At 54.7% G+C, this 22,220-nt stretch overlaps 1 protein-coding gene across 1 annotated transcript; it reads right to left on the bottom strand.

Annotated features, from left to right (window-relative positions):
- Nucleotides 1-1,648: 1,648 nt before the first annotated feature.
- Nucleotides 1,649-8,586, bottom strand: NLRP6 (NLR family pyrin domain containing 6). Its single transcript, XM_043451669.1, has 8 exons — nucleotides 8,449-8,586; nucleotides 7,438-7,718; nucleotides 7,213-7,251; nucleotides 5,254-6,967; nucleotides 4,317-4,409; nucleotides 3,099-3,269; nucleotides 2,855-3,022; nucleotides 1,649-2,392 (listed from the first exon to the last, which is right to left on the bottom strand). Exons 2-8 carry the CDS (start codon nucleotides 7,715-7,717, stop codon nucleotides 2,254-2,256), a joined length of 2,604 nt encoding a protein of 867 aa, XP_043307604.1. The 5' UTR covers nucleotide 7,718; nucleotides 8,449-8,586; the 3' UTR covers nucleotides 1,649-2,253.
- Between the last annotated feature and the right edge of the window lie 13,634 nt (nucleotides 8,587-22,220).

The following is a 22,220-nucleotide window of genomic DNA, read 5'->3' as shown; positions in this document are numbered from 1 at the left end:
AACTTTGCCCTGAGGCTTCTCCAGGGTGGATCTGCTGGGCTTTCGGCTTTCACCGGTCCCCTCTCCGGCCGGTTCCTTCCTCTCTCCCTGACCGCCCTCCCCCAGGAGAGGTGGGTCGGGGTCGGGGTTCTCCTCTGGAGCCCCGCCCTCCTTTGTCCCCGCCCCACTTGCTGGCTCTGCACCCCCTCCTCAGTCTCCATCTTCCGCTCCCCTGCCCACGGAAGCTCTGGGCCCTGGGCCTGTCTAGACCTTGTCTCTCTAACCCTGGCCTCACCCAAATGACTGTGCTGGGATCACTGGCCCAACCAGACACTCAGATTTAGCCTGTGCCTGAAACTTGGCCTTCCTACCTCTCCCCAGCACAAGCAATGGTGACCTCACTATCCCCCACCCAGGCCCCTCCATCCCCGCTCCCAGGGCCCCACCAGGCCTGCTCTGGCCTCACAGCTCTTGTGAACAGAGCCACAGCCACCCTGAGAGTGGTTAGGGTCTGCTCAAAGCCTGCAGCAGTGCCCACCTTACTGGCAGGAGGAGACACCCAGGCTCCTCCCCACTCAGCCCCACCCCCCAGCTGCTACCTGACTTCCCTGCTGCTTCTGCACCATCCCAAGCACGCTCCCTATTATGGACTCAGTGTGTCCCCCCCACATGCATCGGTTGACTTCTGATCCCCACTGTGATGGTGTTTGTAGGTGGGGCCTTTGGTACATAGTAAGGTCAAGAGCAGTCAAGAGTAAGATTAGTTCCTTTACAAAGAAGAGATTTTGAGTAAACTCCGGAAGTTGGCAATGGACAGGGAGGCCTGGCGTGTTGCAGTCCATGGGGTCTCAAAGAGTTGAACACAACTGAGCGCCTGCACTGAACTGAACTGAAGAAGAGGCCTTAGAGCTCACTCCTTTTACCCTGGAGGACACTGCTGGAAGACAGCCATCTGCACCAAGAAGGTCCTCATCAGACACCGAATTGACTGGCACCTTGACCTTGGACATCCCAGCCTCCAGAACTGTGAGAAATACACTTCTGTTGTAGATCAGCTAAAGGCTCTACAGTATTTTGTTAATAGCAGGCCGAGCCGCTGTGTGGCCTTTACACTTTCTGTCCCACTGCCTTTTCCTCAAGACATCCTTAGGTTGACCCCTCACTTCCTTCCATTTTCAAGTGCCGTGTCTTCCCTAGATTGTCCTAGACTCCTTACAGGTAAGAGAAAACCCTTGGCTCCATCCCCCCACCCACTTCTTTTCCTTCCTCCTCAGCATTTATCAGTTGCTTAGAATGCCAGCTCCAGGAGGGCAGGGATATTTTGTCTGCTTTGTGGAATGAATAACTGGATTTGAAAATGGGTTATAGAAGGAAGTTTGGGGGACATGAAGGGACCCAGAAGGCCCTTCTGACTAGGGCCACAGAAGCTGGCGGAGTCCAGCTGTGTTGAGCAGAGAAGACGGAAGGATTCGGGTTGTCTGCTGCTGGCCCTGCCCGTCAAGGTCAAGCCTCCCATCAGAACTTCCTGAATCCAGCTGTTCCCCCGAGCTCACTCAGGAAATGGGGGCTGCAGCTCTGCCCTGTTCAGATGGGCTGGGGAGCAAAGGCAAGGGCATGAGCACCCGTGAGGATGCCTGGCTGTGCAGCAGAGAATGACAGACCTGAATCCCAAGGAGAATTTATTATCAGCACACGGGGCTCACACCACCTGTGCCATCACAGCCCTGCTCAGAGCTCCACCTCCACTCCCCTTGGTCACTTAAGTCCTCAGAGAGCAACTGGACACCTCTGGGCGCCTTGGCCCCTGCTTGGTCCCCTGTGGCCAGAGCAGAGTGGTTGGGCTCTGGGTGCCTGTACTGAGTGGGGCAGGGTCCACAAATGGGTCATCTCACGCTGAGCTCAGCAGGTAGAAGCAACACATGGTCGGTGCTCAGTTCCTGGCGCTCTCAGCTTCACCCTGCAGTGGGAGGGCTGGAGGGTCCCAGGAGAGAAACCTGGGTGGGGCAGCGGTGAGGGTTAGGGGAGGGGGCCCTCTTCCCTGTAGGGAGGACAGAGACATAAGCTGTCCCCAGGGTGTGGGGGAAGGGACATGTCCTGGGCCTGCCCCCGGGGCAGGCGAGGGCCGTGTCTGTCTGAGTCTCCCACCTGCCTGTCCCGGGCCCCTCAGGCTCAAGGGTTGCCCAGAGCAGAGAGCACCATCCTCTCGTCCTTGAAATGGGGAGGTCTACTCTGTAGGGCTGACCAAATTCCTCCCTAGTTCTGGCCTTCAGGACCTCAAAGGGCACTAATGAACACTTTGGGGGGCTTGGGATGGACGTCCAGCGCTGAGTGTGTGATGAGTAGTCTCGGGTTTGCTGTCTCCACATCTTGAAGCTCCTGCAGGGACTGCTCGCTCAGTTCCACAGAGGTCAGCCTGTAGCCGTGTGCAGAGAATGGCAGTGGGCTTGGTGAGGGAGGGGGCCTGAGGGTGCAGTGACCGGGGAGCAGTGGCGGGGCGGTGCTGGGGCTGCTGACCTGGGTTGTGCCAAAGGCACACGGTGACAGGAGGTGGCCAGTCGGGGATTGTCAGAGGGTGGGGAATGGGGCAGGGACTAGGGTCCAGAGCCTTCAGGGGACTAAAGGGGATTTGGGGTCACTGGTCCATATTCTGGGCATGGGCACCTGACAACGGACAATTGGTCTAGCGGATGGTCCAGGCCCAGGGCCGGGGCCAGGGATTTAGAGGGTGGGGCTCCAGGGCCCGAGTTACAGCGGGGTTGCCTCAGGAGGGCCCTGGGAGAGATTCCTCGTTAAGGTTCGGGGGAAGCCCCGGCACCCACCCCAGCCCAGGGCTGAGAGGCTGCGTTCCCAGCACCCTTCCCAGCCCTGTCTCCACCTGAGGGTTTGCAGGCGGCATCCTGGGCACTTTAGGGTGGTGCACAAGCAGGTCACCGTAGGTCCTGACAGCTGGCAGCCGCTGAGATCCAGGGTGGTCAGTGCTGGGATCTGCTGGAGCTTGCCAACCATGTACTGGAGTGCTTCCTGCAGGCCTGGCTGCTGAACCCTAGGGGAGGGCTGACCTCAGGAGCTGCTGTGGGAGCCCCAGTCCCTCCCTTGGTCCCTCCCAGGCTGCTCCTCACCTGAGTGTCTGCACCCGGCACTGGGGCGAGGCCAGGCCCTCGCTCAGCACACGCAGGCCGGCCTCGCTGAGCCCGTTGTGGAAGAGGCCCAGCTCTGCCAGGGCCAGGGCCTCCCTCAGGGCCTCAGAGAGATCTCTGCAGACCGAGTCGGGGAGTTTGCAGTGGGACAACCTGTGGTCAAGAAGCACACGAGTCCCCAGTGTGTGAGCTGCCTGCTTCCGGGGGGCTGAGGTTCAGTCTGCAGACTTGTTGGCTCCACGCCTGCCTCCCTGGGCCCCACGGAGCTTCTGCTGCATGTCACCACCTGTGTCCACACCTCGTGTGCACCCACTGGACTACACTCCCCTTGTCTCTTAGGACATTCTCCACGAGCTTACTCTCAATGTGCCTAACTCCATATAACTATCCACCAAGTATAGGAGGACTGAGCTCATTTAGTTAGCTAGTCCTAACAGTTGGGCAATGGGTCACTTCTGCTTTTTTGCCATTATAAATAATGCTGTGATGAACATCTTTATGCAGTTAGTTTGGCAGCAGAATTGATGGGCTCCTGATGTTTATGCCCAGTTAAGTTACCATGTCAGCATTGACACATGACTGTGTCTAATTCACCATACCTAATCAGTACTCATTCCTATAATGTTTCTTACTCTCTGCTTACTTGGTGGTAGTGAAGAGTAATTGGAAAAGATTACATACTAAGTACTGCCTCAGTAATTCTCACATCAACCTTCTGAGGTAGAAGCTACAGGCTCCATTCCCCGGGAGAAGACTGAAGCTGAGACAGACTGGCCTGCCAAGGGCAAAGAGGCAGGCAGACTGGCCTCAGAGCCTGCGCCCTGAACACCTTCCACAACTACTTCTGAGACTCCAGAAGGACCACCCTTGGCTACAGCAGTGCCCAGTAGCCCTTGGCAGCCTTCCTGGGGAAGGGAAATGACAGTCTGGCCTTTATCCCTCTTCCAGAAGCTCAGCTGTACTCTGCTGCCCGCTCACACAGGGGCCAAAGCCTCTGTTCTAAGTAGCACCCAAGTGCTTCCCTCCTCTGTCCTGTGTGGGCAGAGCTGTTGATCCTGCCAAGGGACACCAGGGCCATAGGTTCTCAGCCTGTCTCAGCGGCCCCTCGGTCAGCCATCCCGACAGGGTTACACCTCTGCCCCTGCCCAGGGCATTCTGCTATGTCCTTTCCAGGGGAAGGGCTGGGATTTGTTCACTCACGTCAGGCTGTTCAGACCACACTGTTTGTCGGTCATGGCCTCACAGAGTGGGCGCAGGGGGGAGCCTGGGGGTTTTCTCGTGGTGGCTCGAGAGCTACGAAGAGAGAAAGGAAGGTGAAGGTCCCTGCCCTTTCCAGTCCCTCACTCCTGAGAAGGACTCCTTCCTACGGTTCCGAGACATTGGAGCTGCTTCTGCCCTTACCCTCAAGCTGGGCCAGGACCCTCTCCCTCTTCATCCCAAACCCAGAGTGAAACCACTTATCTGTGACCTCATCCATGCCCCACTGAAGCTGTCTGTGTGAGTCCCATGGGACAGGTGGGCCTGTCTTGCACGTGCACTGGGTGTCCCCAGCCCCAGCCCGTCAGCACCCTGACACTCGTTCTCCCAACAGATGCTGAGCAGCTGAGTCAGGTGCTGGGTTGGAATCAAGTGCACAGAAACAACTGCACGACCTTTGCCCAGGAGATGAAAGTCTGGTGGAGGAGATGGGTATGGGTAGATGTCATGGCCTACAGTAGTCAGTGGGGCACTTCTGAGGCCAAGATGGCTTCAGACTAGAGAGGAGAGTTTGGAGGGGCTTTGAGGACAGGCAGTGTTCTGGGCGGAAGGAGCAGCAGGAGCAAAGGCTCAGAGCACAGTGTGCATGGTTATTCCAGAAATCATTATGAGAAAGCCTCGTGTTGGTGGTGAGAAAGGGAGGTTTGCCTTGGACGTGGATGCTAGGGTGGGGAACATGGTGAAGGCACCTGGGGAAGATGGACATTGGGAGCTGCCTTGAGGAGGTAAGAAAGACCAGCCATGAAGTCGTGCCTCTCCTCTGGGGAGCAGGTGTCAGGTCTGGACACGCTCCCCAGGCCCAGATGGACATAAGATGCTCTGGCACACATGCCTACACAGAGGGCCCACAGAAGAGGGCAGCCCTGCCCTGGAGACTCACGAGCTGCCACCCAGGCTGCCCTGTAGACGCTTCATCAGGCTCTTCTTTTTCTTCTCCTGTGCAGTGGCCAGTCTGCAGCTGACCAGCCGCAGCGCCTGCCCTTCTGGGCAGCACCGCACACAGTAGCTCAGGACGGCCAGGTCCATTCTGCTGAAGTGCACGCGCTCTAGCACCAGCTCAGGGAGGCCACGGAGGGCCTGGTGCACAAATGTGTCCTCCTGTGTCTCGTACAGGCAGTAGAGCAGCTCCAGCGGGTAGTTGAGCTCCTCGCCCTCCTCCTCCTCTGACTCCTCAGTGCCCTGGGGCACCAGGATCTCCTCTGTCCCCTCTGGCGCCACCCTAGGGCGGCCCTGTCCCTGGTCCTGCACCCACCTCAGGACATGCTGCTTCACGCGCTCTGAAACAGTGCAGCCGAAGTGGCGCTCGATCTCGCACATCCTCTCTGCGTTCAGTAGTCCAAAGAGGAAGCGTGTAGTGAGCTTGAGGTGGCTGCGCAGCTCCAGGTCCCCCTGCAGAAGTGCCTCTACACCGCCAGCAGGTGCCCTGGGAGCCCCTTCGTCCTCCAGCAGGTAGGACAAAGCAGCTAAGAATTCCTGGAAGCTCTGGTCGATGAACTGGTAGGTGACCTCTGTTTCCATCACGCCTGGCATCTCCTTCTTGCTGAGAAACTGCGTCTGGACCTTGGAGCCGCAGAGCTGCAGCCGTTCCAGGTCCTCCTCTGAGAACCGCGCCCTGCCCCCAAGGACGCCGTCACAGGCCAGGCGGCACAGCTTGCGCAGCTCTCTCTGCAGCTGGGCCCCATCGGCCGCGGGCGCCGATCTCAGGACGCTGGCCACGAAGAGCAAGTACACGGACGTGGTGGTCTTGGAAGTGCGCCACAGGTCCTGGCCGCGCTGGAGCTGCTGGCGCAGAACGGTGCACACGATCCAGCACACGGCAGGCACGAAGCACAGGGAGAAGAGCATCTCGTTCTCCTTCACAGAGCGGTAGGCGTGCTCCGCCTTCCACTCGTCCTGGAAAAACTTGTAGAAGTACTTCTTCCTGTCCTTGTCTGAGAAGCCACACACCTCGGCGCATTGCGGTGAGCACAGGCGGGCCTGCAGCCTCCCGGGGGCGGCGGATCGCCTGGTCACTAGCAGGCGTGCTGTGGGCAGCAGCTCCTTGCTCAGCAGGCTCCCCAGCACCCGCGCACCGCTGGTGGCCTCGTGGGGGTCTGTGCAGGGCATGGCCTCGGCCGGCTCTGGCGCCAGCATTTCGTCCACGCCGTCCAGGATGAACAGCAGCCTCTCGGACTGCTCCAGCATCTGCTGCAAGGGCGCCTTGCGGTCGGGGCACTGGTCTAGCATCAGGTCGGCTAGGCTGCACATGCCCGGTCGCTCCAGCAGCTCGCGGCAAGACAGGAAGAAGGCAAAGTCCACCTGACTGTGGTACAGCTTGCCCGCTGCCCAGTCATACAGGATTTTCCTGGCCGCCATGGTCTTGCCGATGCCCGCCGGGCCCTGCAGCGCCACGGTCAGCCGTCTCTCGCCGTCCTCGTCGCGGCCGAACAGGCGGTTGAAGGTGTGGGTGTCTGAGCGCCGGGCGCGCTCGGCCTCCGGCTCCTCGGCGATGAGCAGCTTGGTGAAGCGCTTGTTGATCTTCACTGAGCGAGCGTCCCGCTCCTTCACCTTAGCGTGCTGCCGCAGCACGTGCTCCCGGTACTTCTTCTTGTACTCTGCGGGTCAGGGGGGCGCCGGACAGAGGGCAGGGGAACAGGGTTCGAGGAGCGCTATGTCAGTGCCGCTCTGGGGCCCGTTGCCCTCCCCGGGGGGGCTCCGGCCTCAGTTTCCCCTATTGCCTCACAACCCCCTCTCTGCGCTCCTCCCCAGGGCCAGCTGTGCGGAACTTCTGAGTGACTCTGAGGACACCCGAAGTGTCCGGACAGCTCGGAGCCTGCGCTTCCCGCCGAGAGAGACCTACCTGAGACGGAGAGCAGCGCCGGGGAGCTGGGGCCGAGACCTGGAAGGGAGAGCTGCGCTGGGTCCCGCGGACTGGGCGGGGTGCGGAAGGGCGCGTCCGGGGTCGGGCCCCGGGGCGGGCGGGCGCTCTTTCGGGGAAGCCAAAGGAGGGAGGCCCGTGGCCAGGAACCTGCCCAGGCGGGAGAGGCCGAGGGGGGACCCAGGCGAAGCCCCACCTGGCACTCACTCTGCAGCCGACGCTCCTTGAGCTGCGCCGCCACGTCGCGCACGTCTGCCCTCTTCAGGGTTTTCTGGGCCACGTCCAGCGCGCGTTCTGGCCCGTAGAAATGGACCAGCAGCTTCACGAGGTCCAAGGTGTCCGCGCCCTCCAGCCGCCCCCACGGGATGCTGCGACCGTCCACCCGCTCGTCTCGCAGTTTGTGGCGGAAGCGCTTCAGCTGCTCTTGGCTCAGGTCTTCCAGTACGCCCAGGAGCAGCTCCCGGGCAGCGGTAGCGCGGGGCTCCATGCTGGGGGCGGGGACGCGGTCAGCAGGGTGCCGCGCCCCCCGTGACCCCGGCCTCTCGCCGCTGTGTCAACCCCAGCCCTCGGCTCCCACGAGCAGCAGGGGTTTTGACGCGCCCCCATCTATCCAGGTGACTCCAGGACAACACTTGAAAGAGCGCTTTACTGGGAGGGTCGTCCTCTCCTCCCAGGACCGCGACAGGGGACTTTCCTCCAAGGCTTTCACGCCGCCGACTGCATGGCGGTCTGGTGGCGAAATGGAGTTACTCCCAGGCCGGCACTGGCCACCGCTGATCCCAGCGTTAGGGGGCACCTTCCTACCCCGCAACACCGCCCCCCGCCCCCCGTTCTGCTCGTTCCTTTTAGGCATCCATGTCAGATGTCCCAGCTAAGATGTGTCTGTGATGGCCTGTGTTCTCCCCTTCCTTGCTTCCCTCCCATTCTCTTCCCCAGGAGCCTGGAGCTGACTCACCACCTGGCCCTCATTGTGCTCCTGCATTCCCCAGGACACCCGTGGTCACTGCACCCTGTAGTGGGGACTAGCCTGAGAGCCTTGCACGAGTCGCTGAGACTGAGCTCCTGGTGGGGGACAGACCCTACAGGTACCCTCTGAGGGGATGGAGCCCCCAGCACCTGGAGCCTGGGGTGCAGTGGGGGAAGGATGTGTCTGCAGGGTGCCAGGCGGAGGACCCAGAGAGCTGAGGCCTAGTGACCTCTCAGAAAGCCGGCACTCACCTGGAGCAGTAGGCCTCTAGCTGGTCTGCAGAGTCGACCCCTAGGTCTAGCACTCAGGCGCAGAGATGGGGATCCGGGAGCCTATCTAGGGTCAAGTCCTAGGGGGATTTCCAGCCCTGTCCATACCCCAGACCAAAGTGTTCTGGCTCAGCCAACTCTTCGATGTCCGTCCAACAGTCACCAAGCTCCCAAACTCAGGGACTGTGGCACATACTTACAATCAGCCTTTAAGAGCTCTGCTTGGTGACCTTTGATTTTCTACTGTTCAGTTCACATGCTCTGAGAACCTGCGGGGTGTGGCAGCAAGGCAGGCTATGAGCAGGAAATGGCAGAGCAAGGTGGGCTGTGTGGAGGAGGCAGCTGGCTCAGAACAAGACCTTAAACTTTAAGGCCTCAAGATAGGCTAATTTCTGAAGGTGGGGATGAGCCAAGGCTTCCTAGGCAGAGGGGACAGAAGAGGGACTTGCATGGTTTTTTGGGGGGAAAGGAAGGCTGTCACCTGGGACCTATGAGATAATGGGACTGGGAAGAGCTCTGTGGCCTCCCAGACCTGGCTTGAGGAGGTTGACAGCAAGAGGTTTGAATGAGTGTGTGACCATGCGGGACCCATGAATGTGGGTTTCTACTGACAGTGTCTGCTTGTGTGAAACATGGGCACTAGGATCTGGTATCTTCGGGGACTACTATCTAGCCCACCACAGATACATTCACACAAACACAGTATGAAGATGGTCACACAGACAGACCCAGACAAACACACACACCCATGTTTCACACAAGCAAGTGGACAGAATCTGGCCCTACATAACTGTTGGGCATCTCGGGGCCCCTGGCCACAGCCCCAGTCCTGAAGACCCTATGTGGCCCCAACTGGTCCCCTTCCTGACCCCCTCCTTGAGCCCCTTCCTGACCCCCTCCTTGATTTCCTTTAGGAAGTCCATCCTAAAGGAAATCAGTCCTGAATATTCACTGGAAGGACTGATACTGAGGCTGAAGCTTCAATACTTTGGCCACCTGATGCGAAGAACTGACTCGTTGGAAAAGACCCTGATGCTGGGAGAGATTGCAGGCAGGAGAAGTGGGCGGCCGAGGATGAGACGGCTGGATGGCATCACTGACCTGATAGATGTGAGTTTGAGTAAGTTCTGGGAGTTGGTGATGGACAGGGAGGTCTGGCGTGCTGCAGTCCATTGGGTCACAAAGAGTCGGACACGACTGAGCGACTGAGCGGACCTGGGACTGACCCCCTCCTGGGATGCCTCATGAAGCTCTGAGCTGCTGCACAGACAGACGCCACACATGGGCCACGGCTGTTTCTTCTAACTGCACAGTCACTCTTTCCTCTTCACACTATGAATTCTCGAAAGCTAGTTCTCTGCAAATGAACCATCTCCCTTTCATTGTTTTAGACAGACTACCTGGGATCAAATCCCGGCCCCACAGTCCAGTAGCTGGATGACCTTGGACAAGTTACTTAACCTCTGGGCCTCCATCTCCTCTGCAGAATGGCATGGTGATGGCACTTCAGTATCGAGGGCTGAGAGGAGCCAAGCTGTAAGGGATGTGTCTGCCACATTCTAGGCATGTTATTATCATCACTTATGTTCTCTGGATGACCTCTCACCATGAAGTTATGTTTTTTGTGGTCATCAAGAATGTCCATATCTCTAAACTCCAGTTCTGATTCCTCTTCACCTCTCCCCAGCACTTAACACCTGAATATGAACTTTTCCTCAAAATGGCCTTTTCCTCTTGTCAAAGGCACAAAGATAGCCGTGGGGCCCAGGCAGCGTCTGTCTGGTGCGTTCTGCCACAGCCAGTCTGCGGGGGGCCCTGGGGCCTGTGCTGTGAGGGTGCCAAGGTCAGCCTATCTCCTGAGAGGGACTCTCCCTCAGTGGACTCTGTGCCCCCATAAACTCTCAGCACCTGCTGATAACAGCCCTGGAAAAGTGTTTGATAACAGGAACCAAGGTTTCTGGGAATCTTTGCCAGGATGTGAGATGTGGAAGGAGGGGTATGAGGAGGAGAAGGGGAGGAGAAGGGGATGACAGAGGATGAGATGGTTGGATGGCATCACCGACTTGATGGATATGAGTTTGAGCAAGCTCTGGGAGTTGGTGATGGACAGCGAGGCCTGGCGTGCTGCAGTCCATGGGGTTGCAAAGAGTCAGACATAACTAAGTGACTGAACTGAACAGAGGGAGGTTGGGTATTGTCACCCTGCTTATGTAACTTACTTGCAGAGCACATCATGAGAAATGCCAGGCTGGATGAGTTATAAGCTGGAATCAAGTTTGCTGGGAGAAAGACCAATAACCTTAGATATGTGGATGATACCACTCTAATGGCAGAAAGTGAAGAGGAACTAAAGAACCTCTTGATGACAGTGAAGGAGGAGAGTGAAAAAGCTGGCTTAAAACTCAACATTCAAAAAACTAAGATCATGGCATCAGACCAGGCGTTGCTCATGGGGCCACTCCCAGCTGGAGGAAATATGGGCCACATTTCCAGCCTAAAGTCCCATCACCAAAGATTGTTCTCCCAAGACCTGTGGTCTGACCACAGAAGTGCCCTGACCTTGAGAGTATTCCAGGGACCAGCGTGGCTCAAGTCTAGCGAATTTGCATCGAAATCCAGCAGCTGGTGGTGCTGGTGCTGTCGTTCCTGGCTCAGGAGAGGATGGTTTCAGTTCAAGGTGCAGCAGACAATTGGATTTAGGTCTGAAGTCCCTACAGATCCCAACAGAACCCTCCTGAAGCCTCACGGCTCAGGCTCACAGCCACATCCAGAATCATCAGGGTGGTGCTGGGGGCCTCCAAACACAATGTCCCTCTGGGCTTCAGCTCCTCTGAGGGCCCCATCACAGCAGGATTTTCCTTGAAAAGACCTTTGGAGCCTCTCCCTCTGCCTGAAGTCCGGTGCTCAGGGCAGTGGCTGATGGTTCTGTCCCCCACCCGCCGCCCCGTGTCCCCCACCCACTGTCCGCACGTATCACTCCCTCTCTCCTCCCGCCCCCTGTGGTCCCCTAGCACTGTAACAGCCATGTCATTCCAGGGGTCACAGACGGACCAGAGGTGGTAGGCCCTGCCAGCTGCGGATCCAAGACCCATGCTGCCCTTCTCCCGCAACCTCGTGATTAGTTCAGTGTTGCCCTATAAAGTCTGATTGCCTGAGACAACCATGGGACAGCGTCTCGGCCAACAAGAGGGAAGGGGAAGCTGCCTGGTGAGCAACGGGGAGCCAAGTGCTGCTGGTGTGAGAGCAGGTGAGCTGGCCCAGCCTTCGGTCTTGCCCCCTCCCTGCCCCGTGTCCTGTGTGGCCGTGGGCACAGGGCCTGGAGGTCAGGAGTGATGCTCTTGCGAGGATGGAAACAGCTCTCTGAGGGCAGAGGACCAGGAGGAGCGAAGGAGACTGGCTGGGGGATGCCCAGCTCCTAGGCTGCCTCCTGAGCCCTTGCCGGGTGGAAATCCCACCCCTGTGGGCCTCTGTCCCACGTGGCCACAGGCAGCGTTCTTGGTGCTCAGAGATCCATCTCCGAGGCAGTTCCTGCTCAGACTCCTTTCTGACGCCTGTGTCCCTAGCAAGCCCTCCGCTGCTTTGTCTCCTGTAAAGAGCAGACCCAGCCCTGCACCCTGGTACAGTGCCTGGGAATGCTCTCTTCTTTTCCCCTCGAACAGATGAGAGGCTCCTTCCCCCAGGATCCTACTGGCCAAATACTTCACCCTTGGGAACCTCAGCTATGCAGAGAAGCCAAGGAGAGGGGCTTACAGGGGTCTTTAAAATAAGATAAATGAGTAGTATTCACCCTTCAGAAGGGAGGGAATTCACGGTACAGTGTGGATAGACCTTGAGGACATGATGCTCAGTGGAATAAGCCAGTCACCAAACAGCGTATCCTGTCTGACTCCACTCACACAAGGACCCTGGAGGGGTCAGATTCACTGACACATGAAGTAGACGGTGGGGCAGGGGCTGCAAGAGGTCAGGGGAGGGGAGTGAGTGTTTCTGGGGATGGAGTGTCATTTTGGGAGGGTGAGCAAGTCCTGGAGTTGGATGGTGCTGGTGGTTGCACCATGGTGTGAATATGCTTAATGCCCGTGAGCTGCGCTCTTAGACATGGCTAAGATGGTAATTTGATGTGTGTTTTACCACAATTAAGAAAAAGACGAAGTCTCATGTCAATAATCTGATTAATGATTAGCTCAAGTGTTCTCCCCAGGTTGGAAACCAGGCATCTGTTTAGCCGGAAGGGCTGCTGGCAGGACCTTGGGACTAGCAGTGCCACCCGGGGAGCACCAGGGCCATAAAGTCTGATCAGGCTTGGGGGGCTGCTGAGTGCCCGCCCCATGACCTCCTCCCTCTGAGAACCAGGCTTGTAAGATCACTGAGATCCCCTGGTTGTCTTGCTGCAGCTGTGAGGGCCTCCCACCATCACGGAGTCCAAGTCTTTGGCCACAGCCCCACTTGTGAGGAGGGAAGGGCAGCCCCTTCTCTGACAGACCCCCAGGTTCATGCTGGTCTCTGCTTGTGGGGGCGGGTGTCTTGCTCCTCAGCCCCTCCGTAGGTGGGGCTTGGTGGAGAGTCATGGATGAAGTTCTTCTTCCAAAGGTGGTCTGGATTCATCAGGGGGATGAGGGCACCATCCGGATCCTTGGGAGGCTCAGGGAGGACCAGATGGCTGGCAGGTGCCCTGAGCCAGGGGCCACAGAGACGGGCTGCCCTCTGCACGAAGCTTTTCTTTGGGAGGGAGTTGTTGAGAGTCTCTGTCTTCTTGCAGGGCTGGGGGGCTCTCCTGGCCGCAGAGGCCATGGAGGGACGGGAACAGGGAAGCCCCCGGGGCCTTGCTGCTGCAGTGGGGAGCCCCTCGCAGGCCCCAGCTCCTCTCACAGATCAGCAAGGGGCCTTTGAACCTGAAGCCCTGCCCCTGCCCGTGGCTCATGCTGTGGCCTGTGGGCTCAGCCCCACCCGGCATACACCCCTGTGAGTGCCTCCTCTCCCTGGGCAAGGCCCACAGCACAGCTCTTGAGTGTGCACAGAGTGGGCGCGGCGCATCCCTCACTTCCTCCATCTTCTGCTCAGACGTCCCTCCCCGGAGGCCTCCAGCCACCTGCCTAAACAGCCTCCCTCCACTCTCATCCTCCCATCCTTGACCAGGTGTCCACAGGCGGTGAAGTCTGGGGGCGGGGGGGGGGCGGCGGTGGGGTCCTGTGCACAGCCTAATTACTAGTTCTGCAACTCACTGGCCACTATGTGACCCTAGAAACGCTCTTGACATTCCTGGGGTCAAGTTCCTTCATCTGAACTTCTTGGGATTGTGAGCTTAAAGGGAGGAAATACAAGTAAAAATAGTTTAAAGCCCCTAGCTCACATCACATACAGTAACTGACTCAAAATGGACCAAACAGCTAAATTTAAGAGTTAAAATTATAGAACTCTTGGAAAAGCATAGGAGAAAATCTTCATGATCTTGAATTTGGCAATGAGTTCTTAGATAATGACAGCAAAAACATGAGCAATGAAAAAAAATTTTTTTTACTTCATCAAAATTAAAAACTTTTGTGCACCAAAGGACACTATCAAGAGAGTGAAAAGACAGCCACAGAATGGGAGAAAATATTTGCAAATCACATATCTGATAATAGATTAATACCTAGGATATATAAAGAGTTCCTATTGCTCTTTAAATGAAAAAACCCAAAAAAGTCCAATTGAAAAATGGGCAAGGATTCGAATAAACATTTCTCCAAAGAAGGTGTACTAATGATCAATAATCACATAAAAGATGCCCCAAATCATTAGTCATTAGAAAAATGCAATTGAAAACCACAATTAGATATCACTTCACATCTACTAGGATGACTTCTAGTTTAAAAAAAAAAAGAAAATGGAAAAAACCTTAAGTGTTGTTGAAGATGTGAACAAAATTGAATCCTTGTGCATTGCTGGTAAGAATTTAAAATAGCGCAGCCACTGTGGAAAATGGTTTGGTTGTTTCTCCAAAGACTCAAAAGAGTTGAAAACAAGGACTTGGATGGATACTTGTACACAAATGTTCTTAACAGCATTATTCACAATTGCCAAAAGATAGAAACAAACCAAGTGCCCACCAATAGATGAATAGATATAAGTGTGATGTGTAATACAGTGGAATCTTATTGAGCCACACAGTGGAATGAAATTCTGACACAGGCTACGACGAGGATAAACCTTGAAAACATGCTCAGTGCATTAAGCCAGACACAAGAGGACAAATACGGTATGATTCCACTTACATGAAGTAAACAGAATAGGTAAATTCATAGACACAGCAAATAGACTAGAGAAGTTACAGGGACTGGGTGGGGGAGGGAACGGGGATGGGTGATGAGCGGGTTTTGGAACAGTGGTGGCTGTAACACAATGTCGTGAATGTAATTAATGCCACTGAATCTTACACTTCACAGTGGTTAAAATGAAACATTTTGCATTAGGTATGTTTTACCGCAATAAACAGAAGCACCTACCCCACAGCCCCTGAACATGTAGTGTGGAATGATGGGAACAAAATCTCCTGCCTGGAAGGAGCATGCACCCTTGTTGGGGAGACAGAAAATAAACAGGATAAATCAGTAAACTACACACGAATTAAACAGTGCCAAGCCAGAGGGGAGCAGAGAGAGGAGACAGGAAGTGGGTGCACAGGTGGACGTGGGGGATGTCACAGGGCAGTGCGGAGGAGTACCCTGCCCCGGGGACAGCTGTGCTGAGGTCTGGCGGGAGCCAGCCTGTTTCGAACACAGGCGGCTGTGCGGGGAGAGGAGGTCTGAGGCCTGCAGCCAGGGCTGGGGGCCAGGAAGGCAGGGGGCACTTTCTGCACAGCTGACAGAGGCGCAGGGGTAGCGCCAAGGCGAGGAGAGGGCGGAGGTGGGGAGGCCCCCTTAGCCCCCAGGAGGCCTCCCCTCCAGTTCACTCCCCTGGACTTCGCCCACCAGGACTGCCGAGCCTCGAATCCCAGTCTTCCAGCGTCCCTTGTCCCTTGTGTCTCCTGGCTCATATGCCACGGCAGCCGCAGTGGTCACTACGAACACCCTGGACTTCCTCTCTCCATGGTTCTCACTTGGATAAAGTCTAACCGATCCTGTCTGTTCTGTGCCACTGAGGGCAGCTGGAGGAAGACTGGAGCAGTCACTGTGCCCCTGCCAGCCCTGATGGCCAGACACTCACTGCCTCTCAGCTCCTGAAGCCACCCCTGGCTCTGCACCCACGGACCTGAACCCCCACCCCCGCCACGGGGTCCTACAGTGCTCCAGGCCCCATGCTCTCCCTGCCTCCTTTTCCTGTTGGCCATCTGTATGTCTCCTTACACTTAAAAAGTTTTATTGGCGTGTAGTTGTTTTACAATGTTGTGTTAGCTTCTGCTGTGTGTGCTCAGTTACTCAGCCGTGTCTGACTCTGCAACCACATGGACTGTAGGTAGCCCACCAAGCTCCTCTGTCCATGGGATTCTCCAGGCAAGAATACTGGAGCAGGTTGCCATTTTCTCCTCCAGGGGATCTTCCCAACCCAGAAATAGAACCTGAGTCTCTTGCATCTCCTGCATTGGCAGGCGGATTCTTTATCACTGTGCCACCTGGGAAGCACTGTACAGCTATGCATCAGCTATGCACAATCTGTATCTCTTCTTTGGGAGAATGTTTCTTCAGATCCTCTGACCATTTTTAATTGGATTATTTGTTTTTTCACTATTGAGTTGTATGAGTTCTTCATGTATTTTGGATATTAACCCCTTATCAGATGTATGATTTACGCATATTTTCTTTCATTCAGTAGGTTGCCTTTTCATTTTGTTGATGGTTTTCTTTGCTGTGCAAAAGCCCCCACTTGTTCATTTTTGCTTTTGTTGCCTTTGCTTTTGGTGTCAAATCCAAAAAAATCATCACCAGATGTCAAGGAGCTTACCGTGGTCTGTTTTTACTTCTAGGAGTTTTATGGCTTCAAGTGTTAACGTTCATGTCTTAAATACATTCTGGGTTAATTTTTGCAAATGGTGCAAGATAGTGGTTCAGTTTCACTTTTTTGCATGCATCTGTTCCGTTTTCCCAACACCTTTCATTGGAGAGACTGTCATCTTTCTTCATTGTATATTCTTGGCTCTTTTATCATAAATTAATTGACCATTTATGTGTGGGCTTTCTATTCTCATTGAAAATAGGCTGGATTTGACACACAGGCCACAGTTTGTCAATGCCTGAGACTGTGTTGTTTTGAGCCTGAGTTCTGTCACTCAGAGCAATGCATGTGAGACACTTCCATGTGGCTGTGTGTCGTGGTAGTTTGTTCCTTTTCATTGCTGAGTAGTATCTCACGTGTGGATATTATAGGACACTTTTTAACTGAATTTGTTCATTTAGTAACCGTTATGTTTTGGACGTCTTTTCATGTTAGTGTATGTAAATACATCTCATTCTTTGTACCTTCCTCATAGTTGCCTGCGGTAGTGTAACCAGGGCCCTGTTAATAAACACTGGGTTAGTCCACTTCCCCTGCTATAGACTGCTGATGCATGACGTGCAGGTCAGGAAGTTGTGTACGTCTCTTCCACTCAGAACTCAATCCTGACAGCAGGCAAGGGTGGGAAATGCAGTCTCGCCACGTGTCAGGAGGGCAGGAGCATGGCTAGCAGTCTCAGCTGCGCTGTTCAGCCCTGAATTCTGCTGAGCTGTCTCTCTACTACCACCCACAGGGGTTACATATAGATACATACACACACACACATATATATACATTCATATGTATACACTGCATATATAAATTATGTATGCATTTTGTACAGAATTACATAAACGTATGTATATAAACACATATAACCATACACTCATGCAGTCCCCCATGGGAAACCACGTTATGACCTGGAGGACAGAGCTTACTTATTAGCAGTTTCTTTTGCCTTTATTCTTACAGACTCCACTCATTTCTGGAGTTACTTAGATCACAACTTTCCCCAGAGATTCTTTTTTAAAAAGTTGATTTATTTTTAATTGGAGAATAATTACTTTATTGTGTTGGTTTCTTCCATACATCAACATGAATCAGCCACAGGGATACATATGTCCACTTCCTTAGGACCTCCCTCCCACCTGCCACTCCTTCCCCGAGATCTTTTCATACATCTGTGTTATGGTTAGAATCTTTTGTGACATACACTGTATTAGTCCTGGAATTCCCTGACATCTCGAGTGATACTTTTAATTTGCAGACATTAATGTTCACTCTTTGTGCTGTAAAGTTCTGTGAATTTTGACTGATGCGTAATATCACGTTCACCTGTTGCCCAGATCCTGGTTTCCAATGCCATTCACCAATAAAAGGATCAAGGTTCCTTAGTTTATTCTAGGACTGGGTCAGAACATATACAAGGTGAGGGTGGAGCATTTTATAGTGCAAGTAAGTAAGAAAATGTTCAAGACAAATTAAAAAATATGAGAAAACTCCATAATGAAAATGGTTTGCCAAGGGGGCACAGGAGTCAAAAGAAAGAACTCCCGACACCAAACCTGGAAACATTCAAGCAACAAAATGAAGTACAATAGTATTGATTAAAACCCAAAGTATAAGACAAATATGCATGAGACCATACTGATATGGACTGTGCACTTGATATGGTATGATAAGAAGGGCACTTTACCTCTGTAGTCATGCTCCCAAACCTCATAACCCCAGATGATCCTGAGAACAACAGGAGACAAATTCTAATAGAGGGTTTCCCGAAGACATACCCGAACAGTTCTCAAAACCTGTCCATTTCATCAAAGACAAGGAAAGTCTGAGACTGGTCACAGCCCAGAGAAGACTACAGAGACGAGAGGACTGTCATGTCGGGTCTTGGATGGGGCCCTGGGACATCAGAGAGAAAGTGAAGAAATATGAAGAAACTATGGAATTTGCTTAATAATGGTGTATCAATACTGGGACCTTGCAGGAGGCTCGTGGGTAAAGAGTCCACCTGCAGGCAGCACACTGGGTTTGATCCCTGGGTGGGAAGATCCCCTGGAGGGCACGGCAGCCCACTCCAGTCTTCCTGCCTGGAGAGTCCCATGGACAGAGGAGCCTGGCGGGCTACAGTCTATAGGGTCACAAAGAGTTTGACGCGACTGAAACAATTGAGTACATGTCAATATTGGTTCATTGATTGCGACAAAACATAGCATACAATTGTATTGGCTGAAATTCTCCAGAGAAACAGAACTAACAGGATATAGATATTGATGATTTATTATGAGGATTGGCTCATGTGATCATAGAGGCTGAGAAGTCCCAAGACCTGTAGCTGGCGAGCTGGACTCAGGACACCTGACAGTCAGCTCCGTCCTGAGAAACGCAGGCTTGAAACCCTGCAAGAGGCAAGAGCTAATGTCTCAGCTGAGTCTGAAGGCAAGAAGAGACCATGTCCCAGATGAAGCAGTCAGGCGGGAGGAGTCCTCTCACTCGAGGTAGGGCCAACTTTTTGTTCTATTCAGTAGTCTGATTGGGCGAGGCCCACCCACATTTTGGAGGGCAAACTGCTTTACCTAGTCCCCCTCTCTGAATGTTAATCTCCCCCAGAAACACCCTTACAGATGCACCCAGAACAAAGCTGGACCGAATATTGGGCTTCATGGCCCAGCTGAACTGAAACACAAGACTAACCACGAAACCAACAGAGCTGTGTACGTGCCCCATCGCCGGGCAGCAGCATTTGTCTGTGAGCACGTCCTGTGTGAAGACGGTAGAGGCTGAGCTCCAGAGGAGGGGTGTGCAAAGTGGCGGCTGGGGGCAGAAATCGAGCAGCAGGCCTCTCACAGAATCTCTGCCAGTGACCCTCAGTTTCAGTACATTTTGCTAACCGTAAAAAATACTTAGTGGAGGTGCATATTTGTAGGTTAAGGGAGTGGGGGGTGAGTTTTGCAACCTGGGTGAGATTTTTAACCTCTCTGGAAGTGCTCATTTAGTTTTCAGTGGTTATGAAGCATAAATGGCAACCCACTCCAGTTGTTCTTTGCCTGGAGAATCCCTGGGACGGGGGAGCCTGGTGGGCTGCTGTCTATGGGGTCACACAGAGTTGGACACAACTGAAGTGACTTAGCAGCATGAAGCATAAAGCTTTCATATGACATGAACATAGCTCTCAAAGTTGATTATACATCAGAAAACCTTGGGCGGGGGCTTCTTGTAACAGATGACTGGGACCATCCGGAGTGCCTGATAGTTCTGACAAGGTCCCAGGTGACACTCCTGCTGCTGGTCTAGAGAGCATACTTTGAGAAGCTATATTTTATGTGTTGAAAACAGATTCGCAATGCAATAAAAATAAGATGCAAATGTTTGCATCCGTGTGCATTTTGTCTGGGTCCTTGATGTCTAGAATGTCTGCTACAGAGTAGGGCTGTGCCCCACGGTCAGTGTCTCTCTTCAAGAGCTTCTGTGGTTCCGAGTGTGGACACAGGGTGGTGCCACGTGTCCGCAGAGTCTGCCCCAGACCTTCCGGGTGGGCCAGACCTTCCGGGTGGCCCTTGTGAAGGACGGTGTGCATGGTGGCTGATCTCCCTGCACTGGGGGGCAGTAGGGACAGGTCTAGGGCCCAGATCCAGCTCAGACCCGGATCTACAGACATATGCTGAGGGTGAAGAAGTGGTATCTCTGTCCACAGAGCCCTGAGAGGCTTTCCTGACGCCACCCTGCCCCGGACAGGCCAGAATGGGTCTGGCTGGCCCCAGCCCTCAGCCGTGCTCCCTCTCTGTGGCTCAGTTTGTCCACTGTTGCAGGGGGTCCTTATCCCCACCCTGCATCCCTCAGGACCCTTTACTTCCTTGTTCAAAGTGACTCCCCACTTGGCCGCCACTGCTTTCCCCACAGGGCACATTGTTTTCTTTCCAGAAAAGGCAGACTGCAGTGGAGAAAGGGAGTCGAGGACTTAGGGCTGCACTGTGTGTCGGGGGCGGGGGCAGCTTGACCTCGGGTGATGGAGAGAGAGGCTGTGCTGGGCTCCCCACCTCCGGCAGCCTCAGTGTGGGTGGGGGAGCAAGGATTGGCACAGTTTGGTTTGAATGACTGGTTCTGGGGGCTGAATCCCGGTTCGGGTGCAGCCTGAAGCTGAGCCCCAGAAGCTGCGTGAACAGAGAGTGAGGAGGGCCGGTTTATGCTTGGAAAAGTTGGGAAGGTCAAAGGGCTGGGGAAGGTGGACACGCAGGCCGGAGTGTCCATCCAGGTTTGAGCACAGCCTTGGAATCTCTTTCCCCTGGAGGGTGGCCTCCAGGTCCCCTGTCCCGCTCCTCAATTGGGCTCCACCCATTCACGCTGGGCTGGCCAGGGTCTTTCTTGGGAGCCTGGGGCTGATGCCCCAGAGCACAATGGGCACTCTACTGCCCCCACCCCCACCCCCCACCTACACCTCAAGCCCCTTCAAGCCAGGATGGGCAGAGAAGGAGGCCTCCCTCAGAGCCAGGCCTGCACGATGTGGGCAGGAGGTCTTATCTGTGAGAAAAGAACCACCACAGGTCGTGTGACTGACCCTCTGATCCACAGCTTTATCCCCAACTGGACCCCAAAGCTATAATTAAAGGTTCAGGCGGAAGGGATTATTCTAGAGGAGGGGCAGCGCCCCCCACAGCCTGAGGCTGGAGATAATGTTCAGAACACACTTCCTCCTCTGGCCTCCCAGGACTTGGCTCCTTCCTGGGAAACCAGGTTACAGGAGGACGGTCAAGACTGGGGCCTGGGAGGGCGGGGCTGGGAGCCCAGAAGCAAGTCCCACATTTAGAACAGGTGTAGCCTCCAGGGAAGAACAAGGTAAGCTGATGTTCCTTGTGGAATGCAGTCACATCATCAGTCACCATCGGGGTGTAATCGTTTGTGAGGATGGAGACCAATGCTAAGTCTGGGGCTTAGGACCAACGTGGTGAGACGTCCTGCTGCTGCTTGGCCCCTGGGCTCACACCTACACTGACCTGGTGGAGACAGCTGAGGAACACACTCTGGGCTGTGGCCTTGATCACTGTCACTAGTAACATTTTAGTCATTCTGATGGTGGGTTGTGACCCCGCAGTTTCCTATCATCTCGGACTCTGCACTCCTCCAGCTTAACCCTCAGCGGTGCAGAACTGAGGCTCCGCCCAGCCTCCTAGCTGCCCAGTCATCCACCCATCCCTTCCTTCCCCACCCTCCATCCATCTAACATTGACTGAAAACCTGCTCTAGGCTCCAAAGTCTCCATGGTGAACGCACCAGACCCTGCCCTTGTGGGCCTGACCACCAGCTGCGTCTGAGGAGATGTAACTTGCTCAGGGCCTGCGTGTCCTGAAGACACATGAAAAGCTGAGGGGAAGGCCCCTAGACTGAGGCACCGGAGTGGGTCAGGGTGTGGCATGCCCAGGACAGACAGGAGGCCATTGCTGGGTGCAGGGGAGCAGCGAGGGCCAGGTGGCAGCGGTCAGACCACTCAGGCCTGGGGGCCCTGCTGGAGGGTTCTGGGCAGGGCTGTGCAGAGACCTGAGTATTCTGGAAGGCTCGTCCTGGCTGCTTTGGGGAGCACCTATGGAGGCTGGATGGGGAGGGCAGGCGTGGGTTCAGCAGGTTCAGCACTCAGAGCCCCAGGACAGAACAGATGACAACTTTGGCCTCTGGCAGAAGGGGATCTGAGGGCACAGGCTAACTGGGCCCCACAGATGGCTCTCTGCTCTCTGGAGGACACTGACGGGTCAGGCAGTGGTCTCCTCTGGCCACTTCCATTCTCTCAGGGAAATTGGCACAGGGTTTTC

This window comes from Cervus canadensis, chromosome 29 (assembly GCF_019320065.1).
Source record: "Cervus canadensis isolate Bull #8, Minnesota chromosome 29, ASM1932006v1, whole genome shotgun sequence".
NCBI classification, from domain to species: Eukaryota; Metazoa; Chordata; class Mammalia; order Artiodactyla; family Cervidae; genus Cervus; species Cervus canadensis.
The sequence above is the reverse complement of the archived record's forward strand: the minus strand, read 5'-3'. Positions and strand labels throughout refer to the sequence as shown.

What these genes read in the sequence shown, in the direction of transcription:
- NLRP6 (XM_043451669.1), bottom strand. Translation starts at nt 7,717, where the DNA reads ATGGAGCCCCGCGCTACCGCTGCCCGGGAGCTGCTCCTGGGCGTACTG. An exon ending in TGTGGTCTGAACAGCCTGAC is followed by an intron (nt 3,270 to 4,316) that starts GTGAGTGAACAA and finishes TCTTGACCACAG; the next exon opens with GTTGTCCCACTGCAAACTCC. An exon ending in TGCCGGGTGCAGACACTCAG is followed by an intron (nt 3,023 to 3,098) that starts GTGAGGAGCAGC and finishes GCCCTCCCCTAG; the next exon opens with GGTTCAGCAGCCAGGCCTGC.